Source organism: Pelodiscus sinensis, chromosome 6 (genome assembly GCF_052426305.1).
Source record: "Pelodiscus sinensis isolate ZL-2025 chromosome 6, ASM5242630v1, whole genome shotgun sequence".
Taxonomy (NCBI): domain Eukaryota; kingdom Metazoa; phylum Chordata; order Testudines; family Trionychidae; genus Pelodiscus; species Pelodiscus sinensis.
Window position 1 is genome coordinate 129,921,226 of NC_143057.1, and position 24,094 is coordinate 129,945,319.

The window sequence follows — 24,094 nt, forward strand, 5'->3', positions numbered from 1 at the left end:
CACACAGCCGCTGTTATGTGCGCCAAGGCAGTGCCGGCACCACCCCAGAACTTGCTTTCAGCCCTGACTGGCCACGCCCGTGCTGCCGCCCTCGGAGAAATGCTAAGTGCGGCTGGGCCACAGGGCACTCGGGCCAGCAGCTCTGGGGCCACCCCACACCGACGCTCCATGCCCTGAGCTGGGAACAGGGTGTCTGACACTCCAGGCCTAGAGAAAAGCTGGGAAGCTTTCTGGCCGGACAGGCTCTCCTCCTGCATGAGATTCACTGCCCTGCCAGCCCCCCCAGCCAGGCCACCCGCACCACAAGACACACACACAACTCGGCAGGGGCTCCCGTTTCCCCATGGCGGTGGGCAGCCCCCGGAAGCCGGGCATACTGCTGGGCGGGGCTGAGGACTTGTAGGAACATGTGGAAGGGTGGTTAGTTTGGGAGGCTCGACTGCAGGTGGTGGCTAATGGCTTTTCCATGGCCTAGTTCCCTTCTGTTCTGGGCCTTAGCCTGCACCCAAGGCCATGATACCTGAGCATCTACCAGCCAAGAGGTGCAGGTGGTAGCAGGAACAAGCCCATTACACCTACAGGGCTCGCACTGCTGGGAGGGGCCGTTAATCTCCCTGCACGGTGACAAACTCAAGACAGCCCTGGGGCTCAGCACAGGAGACTCCGGGGAGATGCTCACGGCAAAGCCTTTCAGGGCACAAAGCCACTTACCTTGTCGAAGATCTCGCGCACGTTGGCCTCGGACTCCCCAAACCACATGGTGAGCAGCTCAGGCCCCTTGATGGAGATGAAGTTGGCCTGGCACTCGTTGGCGATGGCTTTAGCCAGCAGCGTCTTACCACAGCCGGGTGGCCCATAGAACAGGACCCCTTTGGAGGGAGTCATGCCGAATTTGAGGAATTTGTCGGGGTGCTCCACAGGGTACTAGAGGCGGGAGAAATCTTGCATCAGCCCTCAGAGAACTATCAGCCAGACCAAGGGGTCATACCCCGATTCTGCCAGCTGGGAGGGGTAAAGCTCCAAATCTTAGTTCTGCCCCTTGGATTCTAAAACCGGTTCCAAAGCTGTGACGTAGTGGGGGGGAACCTGCTAACTCTCCGGCTGCTGTCTGTAGCACCACCGAGCAGACAAGCGATGAGTCACTATGCAAAGAGGGTATCCCAACTGGTTTGGCCAGCTGACCCCCATGGAGAGGAACAAAGGAAGGTGGATGCTGCCCTGGCTGGGGGGCAGGGCTGGAGGAGAGGGAGTTAGTTCCAGGCTGAAAAGCAGGGAAGAAGGAACTGGGGAGGGGGCTGGGATCCCCCCCATCTCAAGGGAGGCACTGAGGCCTCTTAGCCCCAGTTCCTGTAACCAGATGACATCTGTGCTGTATCCTGGAGGAGCAATAAACCACCCTCAATTCTACTGGCTGGTGGAGTCTGTTTGTGCCATTTCGGGGTGCAGGAGACGGGGGACCCCCAACGCGCCGTCACAGCTGGGAGGGGTAAAGCTCCAAATCTTAGTTCTGCCCCTTGGATTCTAACACCGGTTCCAAGGCAACGTCCGTAAGAGCATTCGCCCTCACCAGTCCTGGGGTCTGGAGAGCCCCGTTTCGCCCCCAGACCAGGCACTGCCTGGCGAGGAGCAGAGCTCTGCAGGGATCACACTAGAGGGGAGAGGCTATGGCTCATTTGGCCAGGGTCCCATCAACTGAGACGGGCCAGGGGGTGGCTTTTGGTTACCCTGATGGGCTGGAGTCAAACCAGAGAACAAGAGGGGATAAGAGTCTCCAACTGATACTTGACAAAAGGGCAGTGATGGGTCTTCAGCATCAGCCCTGCAGCCCGAGAGGGGCACGCAGGGCCAGGCCTGGGATACCAGGGTCAGGGCCATGGGAGAAGAGCATTTCCAGAGTCTCCTCTCGGAAAAAGCTTCACACCACCTGAAAACCCTGGCTCCAACACCTCCCGCTCCCGCCCCAGCAGCAGGGACAGCCCAGGTGCAGGCACAAAGCCCTCAGCCGTTCTCTCACTCAGTCTCTGAGCAGCCGGGGTAACAGGAGAACCCTGGTGCCCCTTGACACCAGCGTTTCCACCACTACCACCGACCCGCGAGCTGCTCGTGGAGAAGGCAGAGAAGCGCGACGCTCCCCTGTGTGTGCCCAGCCCGCCCCTCACCCCACACCACCAGGCCCAGCGGGCAGCAAGAGGGAGGAAATCAGACACCGTATGACAGTGTTTGGGAAGGCCTGTGGGACTCACAGACAGACACCCCGGCCTAGATAACGTCTCCATGTGCAGGCCACCCAGGGATCTCTCAGGAGACGTTCTGATGAAGCAAGTCAGCGGGCAGCCAGGAATGGTGCGCACCAGCCCTCACCTGCACGAGCTCCTGGAGCTCTCGCTTGACATCTTCCAGACCACCAATGTCCTCCCAGGTGACCTGGGGCACCTCCACCACCGTCTCCCGCAGAGCTGAGGGGTTGCTCTGGCTCAGAGCCCACTAGTGCCAGGAGAGAAAGGGGGACGGGAGTTAACACACTGCCCTCCCGTGCTCTAGGGACGCAAAGAGCAGGGAGAGGCGTGAGCCAGCAGCAAAAGGAGCAGCTCTGCATTACCCTGAAGTCATCCATGGTCACGGCCAGGGAATTCATCACTTCAGCATCAATGGTTTCATCCTCCAAGTCTATGAGATCCATCTTCTTCCGGATGGCCTGCAGGGCAGCTTCGGAGCAGAGAGCAGCCAAGTCAGCACCAACATGGCCGTGGGTCTCGTTGGCCACCTGAAAGCCAAGCACCAGCCGTGACTTACCAGGACACGTGCAAACACGTTACACGGCAGAATTCGGGCCCCGCTTCTCTGCAGCTGGCCAGACACACAGTCCCGTCTGGGGGACAGGAACCTGCATGCTCTGCCGTAAGCTCCAGATGAGCAGGCAGGGAGACGCTATGCTCATACGAGGTACAGGTGAAAGCTAAGACCTTCATACGAGATTGCAGCTAGGACTAACTCAGAAAGGGGGCAAAACAGGATAGCCCTGGAGAGGAGCCTCGTTCCACAGGACTGACCCTGCAAATGCACTGCCCCGCTTCACCCACGCACGGCCAAACGCTTGGCAGCTCAGCCTGTGGGCCGCTCAACCCTTGGCTTCCGCGGAGCCTGCCAGCCGGAGGAGTCAGAGGATACGGTAGCACAACACTCCTGGAAGTGGCCTAGAGCAATTTGTGCCCAGTGGGGTGGGAAATCCCAACTGTACACACAGACGGACGACGTCTATCGCGAGAGCTCTCGGAAAAGCTCCGTCAGTGGCAGCAGGAGTGGGAGGGTCGGGGCATTAGGAAGGGGCCAGGAAGAAGCTAAACCTGCACAGTGCCACTAGATAAACCAATGGTCTGTGCAGCACCGTCAGCCCATCCCCCACCACACACGTTCCAGTTGGGAAGAGCACAGAAAAGGGCCGATGATGAGATGGGGAGGGAGAGGGGGCAGTAGTCCTGGGGCCCAGGGCTCCGGGCTGACACACAGCAGCAGCTGGACCCCAGGTCACACTGCGGGCTAGTTGGAGGAGGCTAGCCTCTATCCCCAAGGCCCATGCCCCTTCCAAGGCCAGAGCCAACCACTTCCCCCTGCCCTCCCCACCCCCCCACTGCCCAGTGAAGGCTGTCGCCAGACCTGGATGGCAGTGACTTCTGGTCACAAGCCATCTGGGTAGAATGAAGGCCAACAATTCCCTGCTCATCCAGCATCCTGCCCTTCCCGTCCCATGGATAAATGGCTTCCCCACAACTGCCACAGTCCATCCCTTCCGCGGCCCCTTTGGGAGAAGCCTGGTGTGCAGACACAGCGGCTCCCCCAGGCAGCCTGCCACCAACCTGCTCCAGATCAACATCGTCTGCCAGTTTCATGTTCTTTGTGTGGATCTGCAGAATCTCGAGGCGGCCGGTGGCATCAGGGATACCGATATCCACCTCTCTGTCAAAGCGACCTGGGGAGCACAGAACACACCTAGCTGCCCAATTCTCCAGTTGCAGCACTCCCCAACCCTGGGTCCCACTGGACAGCTATATGAGGACTACTCACGTCCCAGGAGGCAAACGAGAGAGACATGAGAGGGGAGAAGGACGCAGCTGTTAACATGATCTTGGTAACTAATTGACCATTCATTATCAGTGGGAAATAGGTCAATGGAGGGATGATAGGAGTTACTATAGAGAACTTTCTGGGTGTCTGGCTGGTGAGTCTTGCCCACATGCTCAGGGTTTAGCTGATCACCATATTTGGGGTCAGGAAGGAATTTTCCTCCAGGGTAGATTGGCAGAGGCCCTGGAGGTTTTTCGCCTTCCTCTGTAGCATGGGGCACAGATCACAGCTGGAGGATTCTCTGCATCTTGGGGCCTTCAAAGTATCTGAAGGCTTCAATATCTGAGATCTAGGTGAGAGGATTATTCTAGGAGGGGTGGGTGAGATTCTGTGGCCTGCACTGTGCAGGGGGTCAGACTAGATGATCATAATGGTCCCTTCTGACCTTAAAGTCTAGGAGTCTATGAGCTGCTCAGAGCAAGGGAGAGCAGCAATTAATTAGAAATTGGGATTGCCAAGGTCAGAGGAGCACTGTGTGGGTTAGCCATTTTTCTGGCATGAGGAAGGTGCGTGCTCCCCTCACCAGCACTGCTCTGTGTCGGACAGAAGCAGCCCCATGGCTCCCCGCTCTTCTCTGACCCCCCCTGCAATTTACCAACATCCGCCTGGAACTGTGAGCACCAGAGCAGGACACAGGGTTCTGGCACCAGTGCCAAACACAGAGTCAAAGAGCCTCGCTGCTCCAACTCTGGATTCCCCCGCTTCCGCAGGCCAGGGTCACACTTGGTCTGCTGGCCGCAGAGTCACACTGGGAGCTCAGGTCCCGCTGACTGGCCACGGTGCCAGCTAAGCCACAACGTGTGCTGTTACAGTGCTGGGGGAATGAGCCCCGATCCCTGACTGTCACTACTGCAATACACATTAGTAGTCACATGCAAAAACGGGAACATGCGGCAACTGCCCAGTGCCAGCAGACTGTGCACCCACATGGCTAGTTGTGCAATGAACGGTCCATTTGCCCATGCAAGTTCCACTAGTGTGCAATCTGGCAGAAACTGCTCATGCAAACTGGAGATCCAGGCTTGGCGCACAGTTCTGAGAATTCCCTGGACGCAGGACAATCGGGCTCGCTGCAAGTGAAAGGATAACCCTGCCTGCAGTGACCAGCGCGAGTGATGCCTTTAAAGCACCCCCAAAGCTCCCAGTAGAATTTCATTTAGTTCTGCACAGGAGTCACCATCACTACCGCATCCGCCAATTTCTGCAGTTGGTAACCCCGAGGCAGAGGGATGCCAAATGCTGGAGGCCAGAAATGAGTTCCCGGGAGCGCCTGAAGAGACGCATCAGCAAATCATCGGGCAGGTGCTAGTATCTAATCTGTCCCTTCACAGCCCTAACTCAGGGGCCGCCTGTCACAAGCAACAGCCGCCCTCACAAGAAGGCGGCAAGGGCAGTTACCGAATCGCCTGAGCGCGGGGTCAATGCTGTTAGGTCTGTTGGTAGCTGCCATAACAATCACATGTGCTCTCTGCTTCAGGCCATCCATAAGAGTCAGCAGCTGAGACACTATGCGCCGTTCCACCTCGCCATGCGTCTACGGAGAGAAAACAGCAGGTCAGCCAGAGGTCCACCAAGCAGGTCGGCAGCGCCGCAGCACCAGCAGCAGTTCTGGCAGCGCCCTGTTCCGTGCCAGCCCAGCCTTTGGATTCTGCCTAGCTCAGACTGAAACCCAGGCCCCAGGCAAGCAGGCTGCACCTACATGGCTTCGGCAGTGCTCTGCTACGGGCCCGCCCAGCGGTGCTAGCGCGGCGGGCGGGCGGGCGGGCCGCCGTTTACCTTCTCTCTCTTGGGAGCAATGGCATCCAGCTCGTCAATGAAGATGATGGCAGGGGCATTTTTTTCAGCTTCCTCAAAAGCTTTCCTCAGATTGCTCTCAGACTCCCCCGCCAGCTTGCTCATGATCTCAGGGCCTGGAAAAGAGCAGCCAGGTGACAGGGTTTGGGGAAGCAACAAGTTGCCCAGAGGGCCCGTGACTGAGCAGTTCCCTCCCTATCTGCAGAGGAAACACAACGGGGAGCAGCCCGGGCCGGGCTCACCCGCAAAATCCACAGCAGCAACTAAGCTGCTTTTTACACCAGCCTACAGAGTCTCCACCCAGCTACCTACATGCAGTTAGAACAGGGGTGGGCAAAAGGGCATCTGCAGGCCAGACCCAGCCCCCAAGCGGGTTGATCCAGCCCATGGAAACCCTGCCAATTAGAGCCTGGGGGAAGTGCACGACGTTTCCTCCACCCAGCGCTTAGAAGCGCTACACACTCTGGCAGGGCAGGAGGAGACTCCGCGCGCTCTCCTGCCCCCAGGCCAATCAGTGCCGGGGGCGGGACGTCTCCTCCCACGCCAGGGACATGGGCATCTAGAGGGAACCTGGGGGTGGAGAACCCAGAAGCATCCTGACCCCTGAGCTGGAACCACTAGCATCGGGCATCTTCACTGCTACTCAGCCCCTCTCTCTCCAGGACTCCCCACGTCTCTGCAGACTGCTGGGGTCCGTTTGGGACCAAGTGACAGGCTAAAGACCTCAGGGAGAGAGACCGACTCCCCAGCTGCCTGATGCTCAGAGGTCTCCTTGGGTGGGTCCCAGAACCGGCCTTCCAGACTAGCCCCTCTGCCCACTGTGAGCAGACCGCCCTGTGGCACCCTCGGCTACGGCTGTGACGCAATGGGAGCTTGAGCCTCCGAGGAAGAGCTAGTGCATTTACCCACAATGCCCTGCAGCCTGAGCTCACACGAAAGCTAATGGGCTGCCGGGTCACTATACTGCACGGTCTAGTCGGCTGCTTTCACCCGCCCAGGGCAGAGGGAGGTGCCACCTGGCCAAGAGCGAAAGACAAAGCCGTTCCTAAGCGCAGCCCCCCCCGTCCCCGAAATGCAAGGCGTGACACGCGGCCCCACGCTAAGCCAACAAAGACGCTGCAGTAACCAGCCACTGCTGGCTAGACCAACACCCCACCGGGGCAGGGTGGTGAATAAGGAGTTTCCCCCTTTTCTTAGGCTGAGACTCGTGCCACAGCCCTTGGGAAAGTGCCTTCCCGCAGCTGGGAAGTGAAGCAAGACCAGTTCTCCTCCAGCACCAGAGCAGCCACCCCCCTGGGGCTCCACTGCAGGCCCGAGGGGCAGCACGCTGGCGAGGCGGATGTCGTTTACAGCCAGCTCTGTCAAGCCTTCCGCGAGGAATCCAGGTCCTAGAGCTGAACACGCCTTTGCAACCCTTCCTGTGCGTGGGAGACGGTCGGTCACGGCGCACGGACAGGAGAGGGGTTATCCTAGCACGGGCCTGGGGCGTGCTCCACACAGCTCTGGGAGACAACGAGGTGGCTGCGCGGGGCAGAGGGAATTCTTGCCAACAGCACGGACGCCTCCTCTCACCCTGAGCTGCACACACATTTCAAAGGAGGCCACTTACCATTGATGAGGAAGAAGAAAGCTCCAGTTTCGTTGGCCACTGCACGGGCAATCAGGGTCTTACCGGTGCCAGGGGGGCCGTACAGGAGGATCCCACGGGGAGGCTGGGGACAAGGAGCAGGGCCTGTGTTAGGCAGGTCAGTTGAAACGTCGGCGTGGACTCCGAATCGGAAGGGCGCACTCACGCCAGGCTCTGGCGCCCGTCTAAGGAGCAGCAATCAGCTGCTCTGCACTGCCCAGAGTCCCCCCCCCCCCATGGGTGACAGGGCTGTCCCAAAGCAAGGCCGTGCTCTTCGCATCGCTGGCTCTCCGGGGCAGTGGCTTCTCGCTTTGCCTGCCACACCCAGAGAGGCGGAAGGAAGCTTCCTAGGCCGGCAGAGGGTCCCTAGTGATCAGTAAGGAAGGTCACAGGTTACCTCCCTCCCACCTCCCAGCCCCACGTGGGCTCCCAACCCCTTGCTGGGCCCAGGCGGAAGATCCCAGCGGCGCTGCAAGCCCCGGGCGAGGCTGGCCACTCAAGCACGCGCAGGGCGAGCTGGTCCGTCCCTACCTTCACGCCGATGGCTTTGAACAGCGCAGGGTGTCTGAGCGGAAGCTCCACCATCTCCTTGATCTGGGCCAGCTGCTTCCGGCAGCCTCCAATGTCATCATAGCCCACTTCATTCAGCGACTCTTCCTCGTCCTGCCAGCAGGCAAAGTCGTTAGTGCACACGGGGAACGAGACTTAGCTCACCACTCCCCTCGGCCAAGCAGGACCCGGGACCCGCAGGTGCTGGAGAACCCAGGGAGATCCCCACAGGGAGATCCCCACAGGGAGATCCCCGGAGGTTTCCTTTCCCCCCAAGGGGATTACAGAAGGGCACAGGGAACGGGTGCCAATGGATTTGTCTGTGACCGTGGCAAGTCCCAGTGTCTAATTCCTGAGCAGTACAACAGGGAGGTGCTGAGGGACAATGCTTGTAGGTCCCTGTCGAGAAGGAAAAGGCTGTCCCTGCTCAGGAGCGTCCATCTCACGCTGCAGTCACGGTGTGACCACAAACCTCCGCTGGCTGCTAGCCTGGGCTGTGGCCACACAGAGCCACCTGGGAAACGTACAATGTTTCTAAGATACCTCCCTGCACCCAGCAGCTGCCAAGGTGTCTCCTACCGCCAATGGCCTCCCCAGAATCACATCCAGAACTCCTACCACACAGGAGACAGCTGAGGCTTTTAAGGGATGTGGTTTGTATCAAGCAAACTGATGCTTGCCCCAGAGCCTGTCCCAGCACCACAACCACCGCACAGATCCAACAGCCCTGGCTTCTCAGCCCCCGCTGGACCCCTGCCAAGGGCACGGCACCAACTAGCCAAACGGAAGCGGTGCAGGAAGGGCCCGCAGGCCAACGGGGCCCGTCACAGGACAGCGTCCTCACAGCACCGCTCGAGCCCAGTGGCTCTGGCATCAGCCAAAGGCCGTGCTATGATGGACAGCTCACTGCCAAATGAAGCCACCCAACACTCAAGTCAGTGGCACTTCTCAGTTGTCGGGACTTGACGCACGTGTGCGATGGCGGGAACGCGCTAGGCACCGGGGCGAAGAGCTGTGCTGCTTGCGGTGGCTGCCAGGAAAGCAGCAGCAAGCGGGGCCTGTCCAGGGGAAGTCGATAAGAACGGATAACGGCCGGCACAGGGGGCAGCCGAATTAATCAAATGGAGGGCGAGTGGCAGCTTCTTGGGGAAAAGCTCTGAGCTCAGGGATAAAGGCTGCCTGCTCAGCCCCCCCACGCCCTGCAAGAGACCAAGCACGTAACCCGCTAGTCTTATTAGCTGGAGGTGAAAGGAGACAGGGAACCCCAATGCCAGGGATTAGCTCGGGGTGGGCAGTCATTTTCACGGGGGGGAAGGGGAGGAGAGAGACATCCCATAAATTATGGTAAATTGTCCTGGGCTGAACATTTCTATTGCATTCAGGGAGGGGATGCGGGGCCTGGGAGGGAGCTCTGGGCAGAGCAGGGGATTGGGGCGCAGGAGGGGATGCGGGGCCTGGGAGGGAGCTCTGGGCAGAGCAGGGGATTGGGGCGCAGGAGGGGATGCGGGGCCTGGGAGGGAGCTCTGGGCGGGGCAGGGGACTGGGGCGCAGGAGGGGATGCGGGGCCTGGGAGGGAGCTCTGGGCAGGGCAGGGGATTGGGGCGCAGGAGGGGATGCGGGGCCTGGGAGGGAGCTCTGGGCAGAGCAGGGGGTTGGGGCGCAGGAGGGGATGCGGGGCCTGGGAGGGAGCTCTGGGCAGAGCAGGGGGTTGGGGCGCAGGAGGGGATGCGGGGCCTGGGAGGGAGCTCTGGGCAGAGCAGGGGGTTGGGGCGCAGGAGGGGATGCGGGGCCTGGGAGGGAGCTCTGGGCAGAGCAGGGGATTGGGGCGCAGGAGGGGATGCGGGGCCTGGGAGGGAGCTCTGGGCAGGGTAGGGGACTGGGGCGCAGGAGGGGATGCGGGGCCTGGGAGGGAGCTCTGGGCGGGGCAGGGGACTGGGGCGCAGGAGGGGATGCGGGGCCTGGGAGGGAGCTCTGGGCAGAGCAGGGGGTTGGGGCACAGGAGGGGATGCGGGGCCTGGGAGGGAGCTCTGGGCAGAGCAGGGGGTTGGGGCGCAGGAGGGGATGCGGGGCCTGGGAGGGAGCTCTGGGCAGAGCAGGGGATTGGGGCGCAGGAGGGGTTGCAGGGCCTGGGAGGGAGCTCTGGGCAGAGCAGGGGGTTGGGGCGCAGGAAGGGATGCGGGGCCTGGGAGGGAGCTCTGGGCAGAGCAGGGGGTTGGGGCGCAGGAGGGGATGCGGGGCCTGGGAGGGAGCTCTGGGCAGAGCAGGGGGTTGGGGCGCAGGAGGGGATGCGGGGCCTGGGAGGGAGCTCTGGGCAGAGCAGGGGGTTGGGGCGCAGGAGGGGATGCGGGGCCTGGGAGGGAGCTCTGGGCAGAGCAGGGGACTGCTGCTCCTGGAAGCAGACAATTACAGCTGGCATGTCTGGGTGCGCCTCTTGTGGGGAGACAGAGACCGTGTCTCCATGCACAGTCCACACCCACGAGCACCAACCCTGCAGCTCCCCTTGGCCGGTTTCCAGCCAATGGGAGCTGTGAGGCTGGTGCTGGGGGCAGAGGCAGCATGCAGAGACACTGCACCCCTGGTGGGGGTGGGGAGGTGAGGAGACACCCCAAGAGCAGCGGACGCTTCTGGCGGTTGCATGGTGCCACGGCAGGCAGCCTGTCTGAGTGCCCCGCTGCGCTGCGGGACTTTTAGCGTCCTAGAGTCACAGCAGGGAGACAGAAGTGCCAGGCAGGCTGGCCCTGGCTCAGCTATAGTGTCAGGAATTAGGCAGATACTCGGCTGTCAGACTCGGCACAGCATGGACAGCCAAGTCTGCAGAAAGCTCCAAGCCAGCTCTAGCTAGCAGCAGCAGTGTAGCAAGGGGAGCGCAGCATTTCAGGCCTCAGGGCAGCATTGGCTGGCTGAACTCAGGCCCTACATTCTCCCACAGGAGAGTTCAGAGCACCCGCGCCTAGTGACAGGTGGGGCCCATACACCTAGCGCCTTCAGTGTTTCCTGTCCTAAATGCAGAACGGCCAGGACTTTCCAAGAGGAACTAGTGCTTTGGAGGGTCTCCAGTTTTGGATGTCCAAACCGGGCCACGCCACTGTACAGGGGCCTGAGTTACAGGACACACCTTCCAAAAACAAGACCCCTGTAAGAATCCCAAACTGGGCACCAAAGAACTAGCACTAGACAATTTGGAAGGCTTTTCCAATGGCCACATTCACACCTTTCCCTGCCAGGAGAGTTGAATGTGATCAGCCACCTCGTGTACAGTCCCTGCTACAGACCACAGGATCTGCAGGAACAGAACACGAGGGGCGTGGGATTATCTCTTTGACTGGACCAACTTCTTCTGGCAAGAGACAAGCTTTCGTGCTTCCAGAGCTCTTCCTCACACTGGGGAGAGGGATTCCGGCCCGGGCTACCCTGGGAAGTTACGTTGGAACATACTAGTTGCTCTGGAGTGTAAAAATCCACACCCCTGCACAACACAGTTCACTTGACCGATCCCTCATGCAGAGTCAAGAGAATTCCCTCCTCTCCGAGCTACCGCCCTTTGGGATGATGGGCTGCCAACGCTGACCCAGGAAGCCCCCCCGGCAGAGGCGGTGTCTGCACTGCAGCACAACAACAGTGCCACTGCAGCGTTTCAGCGTAGGCCAGCGCAGTGTCACAGAGCGTTACCACAAGGCAAGCGGCCTGCAAACACCTCTGCAGTCGTAGGACAAAACACGAGGGTCAGTGGGTCCCAGGTTGCCTTAAGCCAGGGTTCTCAGGACGAGGCTTTCGGTGGCCTCCAAGCGCGGCTGCCAACTCTAGCAAGTGGCTGCTCTCACTGTCCCCAAGCTACTGAATTAGCTTTAGGAAAAAAATATCGACGCCCTCGGGAAAAGGGATGTTAACAACCAGCCATCACTTTGCACAGCACACAAGCAGCCCTGCCACGCACAGGGACAAATTAAGCCCAGGATGGAGGGTTGTGGGAGGGAGCGGGAACCAGGAAGGCTGGTGGGTGGAGGATTGGGGGAGGTGGTGGTGGGGCTGGAGCCTGACGTGCTGCAGCCAAAGCCTGAGCCACCAGAGCCAGGGCCCTGCCCCACACAGCCGGAACACAAACCTCCTCGGCCAGGACCTGCTGGGGCGAAAACCCAAAGCTTGCGGCCCTCCGCCCTGGGAAGGTGGGGAATTCCCTGGCTGCCTGGCTTCTTCAGTGTAGTGCCCCAGTTGTCTCAGGGTGGGGGTGGGAGGGCAGAGCCCAACTCCCACTGGTGGCCCCAGCAATGACCATCGAGACAGTGCATGCAGGAGCAAGAGGGAGGTGCAGCGAACTCCTGCCCCCAAACAAAAGCCCAGGGGCTGTGGCTGCAAGAAAAGCCAGCGACTGCCTGCTGCCGCCATGGCTGCATCCTAAGCCATTAATCCACGCCGTGCAGCGCCTCGCACAGCTCGGAACGCACACTGCCAGATCAGACCACTGCACGGCCACGGCCGCTCCGAGAGGCTCTGAAGGGATGCGAGAAACGTGCACAGCAAGACAGACACCCGAGATCCCCGCAGCTTGCCCAGAAACGAGTCTCTCCTGCCCATGGGATGTGGGAGAGCCCTCGCTCAGCTCACCTCTCGCTTGATGGGCTCCCCTTCACAATGGATGACCGTATCTGGAGCCACTATGCAGTAAGGGCTCGGGTCTGTCTCCACCACTTTGAACTCCACAGCACGCATCCCTCCGCGCACGAGGAAGATGTCCCCTGGAAGAACCAGCACGTGTCAATGACCTGCAGCTACCAGGGCATGTACCAAGTCAGAGACCTCATGCTTCCCGAGAGTCAATGGGGCAGGCTGCCTGTATCGGATCAGCAAGAGAGGTGCCGGGGCTGCCCTGTATCAAGGCTGGGTGTTATGTCTGAACCCAGCATGCCTGGTAACAGGCAGTGTGCAAACCGCCTGTCGGGGGGGCAACGAGCCCAAAGCTCAGATCAGGAATGCGGTCAGCGGCATTCTCCACTCAGAAGACAGTGAAACCAGCACAGGTAAGAACTGGGCTCCAAAGCAGCCACCCCACGCTCCACAAGCCAGGGTGCAAAGCGTATCATGCTTGCCCTCAGCATGAGCGAGGAGACAGGGGCCTGGCTTGCCAGAGGTGGCGCAGGCTAGGCATGTTAAAATACGTTTACACATGGAGGAGCAGCCCCCCACCTCGGATACAGAGGCAGCAGCACGGGGCATAGGCAGCTCCATGGGAGCCGACATGCGCAGGGAGCTAGTTTGAAAGCCAGCTCCCACCTGCCCCACACCACGCTGCCGCCTCTCAGAAGCGGCGGGGGCGAGGAGGGGGACAGGCGGCTCTGTGGGAACCAGCACGTGCAGAAAGCCAGCTTAAGCCAGTTCCCCAGGCGTGCCGGCTCCCTCCTGCCTCCCTGTGCTGCTGCCTCTGATACAGAAGCAGCTGCATGGAGCGGGGAAGGGGGGAAGCGGACAGGAGCTGCAGACAGGGGAGTTTGAGAGGGAGTTTGGCAGAGGGAGACCTACGATGGTCAGGAAGACCCGCAACACCTGTGTTAGCACTGCTTCCGTCTCCTCCACCTGCGCCTGTAGCCAGACAGAGCACCTGAGCATGGATGCCTCTACGCAGATCCTGGTGTGGTTTTGCAGGGACTGTGGATTGCAATTCCCACTTATTGATATCCAGGCTGGGGAGCTCATCCAATGTGAACGGTGTCTGCTGGTGGAATCTCTCAGACAGCAGGTGGCAGAGCTACAGGAGGAGGTGGCTAGGTTGAGGAGCACCCGCATCCATGAGCAATTCCTGGACCGTGTTCATTAGGAGACAGCTGAGGTAGCTGTCCCGGTACACAGGACTGGGGACACACCACTGGTGGAGGAGGAGACGGCTCAGGGTGGACAGTGGCAGCTGGTTACTCCTGGCAGCAGGCACTGCTCCACTCCTGCTCCGAGCCCTCCCGCCGTGGTACTAGGAAACCGTTATGCTCTTCTTTATACAGGAGATAAGCAATCACCCCCTACACCGGAGGAGGAGAAGCCCCGTACCCCCAAGGCTGGGAGGTCTGCTGCCACCACTCCGAATAGGAAACGTAAGGTAGTTGTGGTCGCAGACTCTCTTCTGAGGGGGACGGAGGCGCCCGTCTGTCGCCCTGACATTTCATCTCAGGAGGTGCTGTCTGCCGAGGCCCGTATCCGAGAAGTTACGGAGACATTGTCGAGGATTATCCGGCCCTCTGACTACTACCCCATGCTACTCATCCACGTGGGCACTAATGATACTGCGAGGTGTGACACGGAGCGGATCAAGAGTGACTACAGGGCTCTGGAAGTACGGGTGAAGGAGTTTGGAGCACAGGCGGTATTCTCTTCGATCCTTCCTGTCGCAGATAGGGGCCCAGGCAGAGACAGGTGCATACTGGAGGTGAATGCCGGGCTGCGAAGATGGTGTTGCCAGGAGGGCTTTGGCATCCTCAACCATGGGATGCTATTCCAGAAAGGACTGCTAAGCAGGGATGGCGTCCACCTTACGAGGAGGGGGAAGACCCTATTTGGACCCTAAAGGAGGGCTTTAAACTAGGTTCAACGGGGACAGGTGAGCAAAGCCCACAGGTAAGTGGAGAACATGGAGACCTGGGAGATGGGTTGGAAATGGGAGGGAGCGTGGGCTACAATGGCAGAGAGAAAGGAGGGTCAGGGCAAACTGGGAGGCAAGGTCAAATCAGGATCTTAGATGCCTATATACAAATGCGAGAAGTATGGGAAACAAGCAGGAAGAACTGGAAGTGCTAATAAATAAGTACAGTTTTGACATTGTTGGCATCACAGAAACTTGGTGGGATAATACACATGATTGGAATGTTTGTATGGAAGGGTACAGCTTGCTCAGGAAGGACAGGCAGGGAAAAAAGGGAGGAGGGGTTGCCTTATACATTAACAATGAACACACTTGAGCGAGGTGGAGATGGACATAGGAGACGGAAGTGTTGAGAGTCTCTGGGTTAGGCTAAAAGGGATTAAAAACAAAGGTGATGTCATGCTAGGAGTCTACTGCAGGCCACCTACCCAGGTAGAAGAAGTAGATGAGGCTTTTTTTAAACAACTAACAAAATCATCCAAAGCCCAAGATTTGGTGGTGATGGGGGACTTCAACTATCCAGATAAATGTTGGGAAAATAACACTGCGGGGCACAGACTGTCCAATAAGTTCTTGGACTGCATTGGAGACAACTTTTTATTTCAGAAGGTTGAAAAAGCTACTGGGGGGGAAGCTGTTCTAGATTTGATCCTAACAAATAGGGAGGAACTGGTTGAGCATCTGAAAGTGGAAGGCAGCTTGGGTGAAAGTGATCATGAAATCGTAGAGTTCACAATTCTAAGGGAGGGTAGAAGGGAGAACAGCAAAATAGAGACAATGGATTTCAGGAAGGTGGATTTTGGTAAGCTCAGAGAGCTGATAGGTAAGGTCCCATGGGAATCGAGACTGAGGGGAAAAACAACTGAGGGGAGTTGGCAGTTTTTCAAAGGGACATTGTTAAGGGCCCAAAAGCAAGCTATTCCGCTGTGTAGGAAAGATAGAAAATATGGCAAAAGACCTCCTTGGCTTAACCACAAGATCTTGAATGATCTAAAAATAAAAAAGGAGTCCTATAAAAAATGGAAAGTAGGACAAATTACAAAGGATGAATATAGGCAAACAGCACAGGAACGCAGGGGCAAGATTAGAAAGGCAAAGGCACAGAATGAGCTCAAACTAGCTATGGGAATAAAGGGAAACAAGAAGACGTTTTATAAATACATTAGAAGCAAGAGGAAGACCAAGGAGAGGGTAGGCCCACTGGTCAGTGAGGAGGAAGAAACAGTAACAGGAAACTTGGAAATGGCGGAGATGCTCAATGATTTCTTTGTTTCGGTCTTCACCAAGAAGTCTGTAGGAATGCCTAACATAGTGAATGCTAGTGGGAAGGGGGTAGTTTTAGAAGGTAAAATAAAAAAAGAACAAGTCAAAAATCACCTAGAAAAGGTAGATGTTTGCAAGTCACCAGGGCCTGATGAAATGTATCCTAGACTACTCAAGGAGCTGACAGAGGAGGTTTCTGAGCCTCTAGCTATCATCTTTGGAAAATCATGGGAGACTGGAGAGATTCCAGAGGACTGGAAAAGGGCAAATCTAGTGCCCATTTATAAAAGGGAAATAAGAACAACCCAGGAAACTACAGACCACTTAGTTTAACTTCTGTGCCAGGGAAGATAATGAAGCAAGTAATTAAAGAAATAATCTGTAAACACTTGGAAAGTGGCAAGGTGCTAGGGGACAGCCAGCATGGATTTGTAAAGAACAAATCATGTCTAACCAATCTGATAGCTTTCTTCGATAGGATAAAGAGTCTTGTGGCTAAGGGAGAAGCGGTGGATGTGGTATAGCTAGACTTTAGTAAGGAGTTTGATACGGTCTCGCATGATATCCTTATCAATAAACTAGGTAAATACAACTGAGATGGGGCTACTATAAGGTGGGTGCATAACTGGCTGGACAACCATACTCAGAGAGTTGTTATTAATGGTTCACAATCCTGCTGGAAGGGCAGAACAAGTGGGGTTCCGCAGGGGGTCTGTTTTGGGACCGGCTCTGTTCAATATCTTCATCAACGATTTAGATATTGGCATAGAAAGTACGCTTATTAAGTTTGCAGATGATACCAAGCTGGGAGGGGTTGCAACTGCTCTGGAGGATAGGGTCATAATTCAAAATGACCTGGACAAAGTGGAGAAATGGTCTGAGGTCAATAGGATGAAGTTTAATAAAGACAAATGCAAAGTGCTCCACTTAAGAAGGAACAATCAGTTTCACACATACAGAATGGGAAGCGATGGTCTAGGAAGGAGTACGGCAGAAAGGGATCTAGGGGTTATAGTGAACCACAAGCTGAATATGAGTCAGCAGCGTGATGCTGTTGCAAAGAAAGCAAACATGATTCTGGGCTGCATTAACAGGTGTCTTGAGAGCAAGACACGAAGAGTCATTCTTCTGCTCTACTCTGCACTAGTTAGGCCTCAGTTGGAGTATTGTGTCCAGTTCTGGGCACCGCATTTCAAGAAAGATGTGGAGAAATTGGAGAGGGTCCAGAGAAGAGAAACGAGAATGATTAAAGGTCTAGAGAACATGAGCTATGAAGGAAGACTGGAAGAATTGGGTTTGTTTAGTTTAGAGAAGAGAAGACTGAGGGGGGACATGAGAGCCGTTTTCAGGTATCTAAAAGGGTGTCATGAGGAGGAGAGAGAAAACTTGTTCATCTTGGCCTCTGAGGATAGAACAATAAGCAATGGGCTTCAACTGCAGCAAGGGAGGTTTAGGTTGGACATTATGAAAAAGTTCCTAACTGTCAGGGGGGTTAAACGTTGGAATAAATTGCCCAGGGAGGTTGTGGAATCCCCATCTCTGGAGATATTTAAGAGTAGGTTAGATAAAGGTCTCTCAGGGATGGTCTAGACAGTATTTGGTCCTCCCATGAGGGCAGGAGACTGGACTCGATGGCCACTCGAGGTCCCTGCCAGTCCTAGTATTCTAGGAAATCGGTTTGGCAGGAGCCAGCTCCCACATCCCTCCCCTCTTTCCCCCCCCCTCCCCAGCATAGGGGAGCAGGCAGCTATAAACCAGCTCCCCACAAGGGGGAGAGGTGGCTCTGTGGGAGCCAGCTCCCTATGTGCGCAGCCTCCCGTCCCCCCACCTCTGACTCAGACGTTGCAGAGCTGAGGAGGGTGGTAGTGCGACCCTGGGAATCTGCCCAGGATGAGAGTGTCGGCCACGCTAAGGGGCTAGCAGTGGGAGGAGAGGAAACCCAACTCCAAAACGCCAACGCAGTGGCCAGAGGAAACCTACTGCAAAAGCTCCCGCCGTCACACTTGCAGGGAAGGAAACGGGAGGGGAGGAAGGTCACTCCAGCCAAAGCTCCAAGCTTGTTTTCTTGCCTGTGAAGCAAGGGGCTGCCAGAGTTCAAGTCCCAAACCTGGGAGTGCAGCCTGCCACCTCTCCCCTGCCTCTGCCCATCTCCCCCTAAAGGGTGGCATCTGGCTGGCCTTCCCCTCTCACCCTCAAGCAGTCAGCACTGGCCAGAGGAGGGGGACTCTTAGCCGATAGCACCAGGAGGACCCAGGGAAGTGGGTCCCAGAGCAGTACAGGCCCCTGTCCAGAAGGCACTGAAGCCCCATGCAGTGCCCCCCCCCAGGGTTGAAACCTGACTGGCCAGATAGGGAAGGGACTGTGCCAAGCTGCACTGAAGAGGCCAAGGGCTCCGAGATGGGAGGGGCCATTGTGAGCGTCTAGTCGGACCTCTGGATCAGACTCAGCCCCAGTGCCCCCAGGGCCGGACTGAGCGCACTGGCTTGGCAGTGACGAAATTCACCACAACCGTGTCTCAGCTGTGCCAACGGTTCATGGCCCCCGACCCTTCCTTCCCATCTCAATTCAGTAGCCCTTGTGCCTCGGTCTGCTAGAGCCTTCTCTTAGCAAGATGCTGCTCCCCATGAAGGCACCTCCCTGCTTAGCCATCCCAGGGCTGCACAGTGCTTTCGGGCAGTGTCGCACTAGGAGTGGATCGTTCACCATGGGCACCAGTCCTTTTGCACAGCTGCTGCTTTCCAGGATAGAGTCCCCCACGCTCCCACATTGGCCTGTGTTCTTTGGTCTTCTACACACAACTTCAGATTCGGGCCTGTCAAAATGGACACTGTTTGCTTGCACCCAGCTTCCCAAGAGACCCAAGCCTCTGTTTCGCTGCCCTGCAGACGCACCCTTAGTCACAAAGGTATCAGTCAGACTCAAGCTACCCTAATGCCATGTACAGATCCAGGCAAGTTTCTGGAGCTCGCCTCCTCCTGGTCAGGCTCATGAAAGAAGAGTAGCACAGCCTTTACTCTTCCCCCTGGTTTCAGGAGCTGGCGTCATTACCTTTCCTGATTGGTCTGTACGCTTCCAGGAAGTAGGGCTTGAGGTAGACCTCAAACAGATTCCCTGTGATCCCTTCCACGGTGTCATCAATCGGTAACACATGGATGCGTTTGCCATACTTCACATCTGGGCAGGGCTGGATGCTGAAAGACAACAGATCTCAGTAAGCTACAGCTCCTGCTATACACAGGGCATAGAAAGGGAAGGAACCAAACACTCCCAATGCCGGGATGAAAAGCCCAGCGAGCAGGCACCCTGCTCTATGAGGCACCTAGCTTAGGGCTTGTCCTTCTCGCTGCTCATTTCTCTGTTCTCCACCCTCCCACTAGGGCTGCTGGGGAAGAGAGCAGTCCCTGCTCTTGTTCTTTCAGTGCTGCCTTCCCAACCAGCAAAGCTAAGTGGACAAGTACCTGGCCATGCCCCCAGTTGTCACTAGTGCGTTCCGGGGAGCTGGAATACTCAACAGCTAGAGCCCTGCAAATCCGTGGCTATCCACTTCATGGCTGCGGATGTGGATGCAGATATCTGCGGCTCACTTTTGCCGATATGGAAGCAGATATGAATTTTGTATCCATGCAGGGCTCTATCAACAGCTACTCTTTATTTCAACGAGAAGCCTGCTGCTGGCAAGACTAAAGAGAGGCAGAGAAAATCCCTCTTTTCCTCACAACACCAGAAAATTGAGCTCCTCTTACTAATAACTTTGGCACAAGCTTTTGAGCACCTGGGAAATGAAGATCTCACAAGAATCCACAAGTGACCAGAGACCTGTCAATTTCACTTAGGGGACACTTGCACCTAGAGCGTATCCTGCCATTTACCTGAGCGTTTTAGCGCCTTACTTTGCATGGCACCTTTTATAAATCACGGTACCAAATGCTTTACAGAGATAGAATTAAGATGAAGAGCAAAGAGAGAGACCAAATGGCCCAACAGCAGGAGGAACATAGAGCCCAAGATGGGATAAAGGCATGACTCAGATTTCAGCAGAGGCAAGGCCACAGTAAAAAATGCAACAGGAAATGTCAAGGCTAAGGGAGAAGAACTCGGAGAAGTCAGAGGTAAATAAGGTTGCCAGATACCTTCACAAAAAATCCCAAACATGGCAGGGAAAAAAAATTGGTTAAGATGGAAAAAAAAAAAAGCCACACCACAACGAAACACCCCACAGGAGACCAAACCTGTTGAGCATTTAAAAAAAAAGCGCTGCACCTTTAAATTCCCATGCTCTTCCCCCGCTCAACATGGCAGGGGAAAAATGTCCCCACCAGCCTTCTGTCTGAGAAAAAACAGAAAATACTGGACATTTTACACGTCCGGTATTCTCTGGGGTTTTTTTTAAACCAGACAGAAGAGACAATTACCGGACTCTCCGGGCGAAAACCCTAGAGGTAAAGGAGGATTCAGAGGGGTCTGGCCTTTGGGATCAAGTTAAGACAAGTGACTGGGGGATGGAACGAAATCTGAAGGTGAGCCACGGGACACAGATCAGGCAGAGACCAACGGACTAAAGGCGACACGATTAGCTGCTGAGACAGGCGATTTGGAAAGTGTTAGGAGGTAAGAGATTAAATGATCTAGGGGAGGAGTTACTGGGTTATGGGAATGGTCACGTCATAAGAAATGGTGACAGCTGTAAACATGAGCTACACACTCTACTTAATACCCTTTCTAGGCATGTAATAGCGGAGTCCATTAATGCTTATAGGTTAATGCTATAGACTACATGCATTTCCCCCCGCAGCCAGTACGTTTTTTAAGAGGCTGGCCAGCAGCCCAGGTCAGTCCCAGCTTGCGCCAGGTGTGGGACCTACCCCTCCTGTGGCTCTGCATTTAAAATGTATTAGTAGCCAGGCGGGCAGGCAGCTCAGCTCAGCTCCGGCTCACGACAAGTCCAGGAGCTCAGCCCCACTCCTGGACAGGGGCTGCTGCCACCTGCGCTGCTGCTTCTGGTTTTTAAACTAGCTCCCCTCACAGACCAGCTTCCGCCTGGCACCCCACCTGGCTTCCACGCTGTTGCCTCTGATACAGCGCAGAGTGGCAGGGGACTCCTCAGGAGTGGGGCTGGAGCACACTGGCTGCCGGCCCCACCCCCAGGGACTATAGAATAGTCGAGTAACCAAAAAGAATTCATGAGGTTAACTGACTATTCAATGAATCGATATTGAACATCCCTAACCCTTACAGCCCCTCTTTACTGAAGTCCAGTATCATAGCTGCGCAAAGCTGATCAGCCCGGATTTCTCCTTTTCCCATGAGCTGCTGCCATTAGAAAGCACCTCCATTCTCTGCAATGGTTGCAAGGCAAATGTTTTGCAGAGTCTGAACAATCTACTAGCTCTCACTCCTGAAAATCCCATGCAAGCGACAGGAGTCTCAGGTGTCCTCCCAACATCTAGGGAACGCTGGGTTAGCGCACCCAAAGGGACACTGAGTTAGAGCCGCGTCCAGGTTTTACCTCTCTTAGGTTATTTAGTTCATGTCCCTCAGGTCAATGCAAGACCGTTCTGATGATGTCTGTTACAGGGCATGCACGCTCCACTTTTTAGTCTCAAGCAAGGGACATGCACATTGGCATGAGTTACTAACTGCCCACATTCAAATGGGAAGGGTCTGTATGTTTCTATTTGTGTCTGCTTATGTTACAGGCAGTCCCCGGGTTACGTACAAGATAGGGACTGTAGGTTTGTTCTTAAGTTGAATTTGTATGTAAGTCAGAACTGGTACATATTGTAGGGGAAACTCTAGCCCCGTGGTCCCCAACAAGGTGCCCGCGGGCGCCATGGCGCCTGCGGGGGCCTTTGGCGGCACCCGCCAAGTGCTCAGGGCTGGCCTGGCCCCGGGCGCGTGGCGCTTGGGGGGGGGGGGGGGGAAGAGTGCTAGCGCCAGCCCCGGGGCGCTTGGGGGGGGGGGGAGAGAGCGCTAGCGCCGGCCCCGGGGCGCTTGGGGGGGGGGAAGCCCTAGCGCCGGCCCCGGGCGCGCAGCGCTTGAGGGGAGAGCACCAGCCCCCGGAATGCAGCTATGGGGGGGCCCCGCCCCCCCGGGCGCCCGGCGGGCGAACGGCCACGCCCCCTGGCGCCCGGCAACCCCAAATGGTTGGGGACCACTGCTCTAGCCAAACATTTCTCCAGAGCTCAGTTTTATTCTCCCACACTTCACTTCCCTCAGTCCTTTATTCTCAAGCTGAGGTGTCTGCTGAGAAAAGCCGCTTCGCGTCTCCCTGGTCTGCTGGGGGGGGGATGCTAGCTTCGCGTCTCCCTGGTCTGCTGGGGGGGGATGCTAGCTTCGCGTCTCCCTGGTCTGCTGGGGGGGGATGCTAGCTTCGCGTCTCCCTGGTCTGCTGGGGGGGGATGCTAGCTTCGCGTCTCCCTGGTCTGCTGGGGAGGGGCGCTAGCTTCGCGTCTCCCTGGTCTGCTGGGGAGGGGCGCTAGCTTCGCGTCTCCCTGGTCTGCTGGGGAGGGGCGCTAGCTTCGCGTCTCCCTGGTCTGCTGGGGAGGGGCGCTAGCTTCGCGTCTCCCTGGTCTGCTGGGGGGAAGCAGCTAGTGTGGGGTTGCCTCACCCCGTTTGTAAGTAGGGATCCGATGTAAGTCGGATCCATGTAACCCGGGGACTGCCTGTATTTGATTGTTTCACTTTTCATTCAGCTTTGACAATGAGAACAGATTAGTCACTTTTACTTTTGTTTCCAAACAGTATCAGCTTCTGCTTCTCATGCAGAAGTTCAATGCCTAAGCTGCGGACACTAGGAGACACAATAGCCCTTTCCACTGAAATTACCATTACCGTTTCTATTAATAATCAGACTGTGAAAAGACAAGGTCTGAAAGTGTGCATCAGTCCAACTTTACATATAGGGATACGAGCGACCTGCGATGTGGAGTGGGATTTTCAAAGACAGCGGATTTCGTGATGGAACTTGTGTATCTAAATCACCTGAGCTCTTTCAAAAACCTCTCTTGTAACCCCCAGGATACACGTCCCCGTACAGTCTTTATGAGCACTCCTAGTTAGATTCCAGCTGCAGGACACTCTCCTTCAAGAGGCACTGCTGCTGCAAACTCTCCTGAAAGGAAAGCGACCACTTGCTACAATCCCCATCTCCATTACTGACTGAATTTGATCAGAGCCACCTACACAAATTCAGGAAGACGCCCCCAGCTAGCAAAGCAGACCTCACCTGATCACATCACCAAGGCGCACTCTCAGGTTGTTCCGAACAACCCTATTCATGCGAATCTTCTCATCTGAGCAGGTATCATCAGACAGGACAATGCAGACGGCTTCTCTCCTCTTCTTGCCTTTTAGCAGAACTGTGTCTCCTCTGAACAGCTGCAATTCATCCATTTTTGCCTGTGACCAGAGATAGCATTAGCGCATGCATTTGACAAGGCTGGAGAGTAAGTGTTTGGAAGGAGCCATAAATAGACATGGGACCCCCCAATTGCCAGTCCCATAGCAAGGACAGGGCCTCCTGCTTGAACACTAGCATCATTCGAGAACAATAACTACTGCTCCCAAGTCTCACAGGCAAGAGCCCCATAAGAAACCATTTTCCATTTTTACCCATCACAGCCTAAGTGCCGTTTCTTCAGGGCATTCATGTAGCATGTTCAACATGGGCTAAGAGTGAGTGTCAGGGGACAAGACACTGAACACTCGCATATTAACTACACAGTTCTTACTGGATTTGACACACACCTGGGACAGTGACACAACACTGTTGTCCTCATTGATGGCTTCGTCAACAATTAACCGATTGGGCCTGTTCTTCTGCTTTAGGATTGCAGTGGATAAGTCATCCGCTTTAGAACTGGAAAGAAACAGAACTGCTGAGTCTGGGCAACATTGCTCCTCCCTTTCCGGACAAAGCCTGCTTTGGTCTCCACCATCTACTTGTTTGGCTACCTTCCCACCTTCTCTTTCGCAAACTAAACCTGCTGGTAAGACAAAATACAGAATCTTGTGGGGTGAAACCTGTTCAGTTCTTCATGGAGAGCTAAGTCAGAAGGCAGAGTTATGTTCAGTAAGAAAGTGATTTCAGCTCATTTGGTAGCCTTGAACTAAAATAG

At 56.2% G+C, this 24,094-nt stretch overlaps 1 protein-coding gene across 1 annotated transcript in view; it reads right to left on the reverse strand.

Moving 5' to 3' along the window:
- The window catches only part of VCP (valosin containing protein), a 31,349-nt gene that overhangs the window by 2,358 nt on the left and 4,897 nt on the right, over positions 1-24,094 (reverse strand). The window contains exons 2-13 of the mRNA XM_075932825.2: positions 23,724-23,835; positions 23,203-23,375; positions 19,026-19,168; positions 12,695-12,825; positions 8,075-8,206; positions 7,526-7,628; positions 5,899-6,032; positions 5,521-5,656; positions 3,855-3,967; positions 2,600-2,764; positions 2,362-2,484; positions 712-924 (exon numbers count right to left, since the gene is read on the reverse strand). Coding sequence (XP_075788940.1) covers positions 712-924; positions 2,362-2,484; positions 2,600-2,764; positions 3,855-3,967; positions 5,521-5,656; positions 5,899-6,032; positions 7,526-7,628; positions 8,075-8,206; positions 12,695-12,825; positions 19,026-19,168; positions 23,203-23,375; positions 23,724-23,835 — 1,678 coding nt within the window. The remainder of the gene's footprint in view (positions 1-711; positions 925-2,361; positions 2,485-2,599; positions 2,765-3,854; positions 3,968-5,520; positions 5,657-5,898; positions 6,033-7,525; positions 7,629-8,074; positions 8,207-12,694; positions 12,826-19,025; positions 19,169-23,202; positions 23,376-23,723; positions 23,836-24,094) is intronic.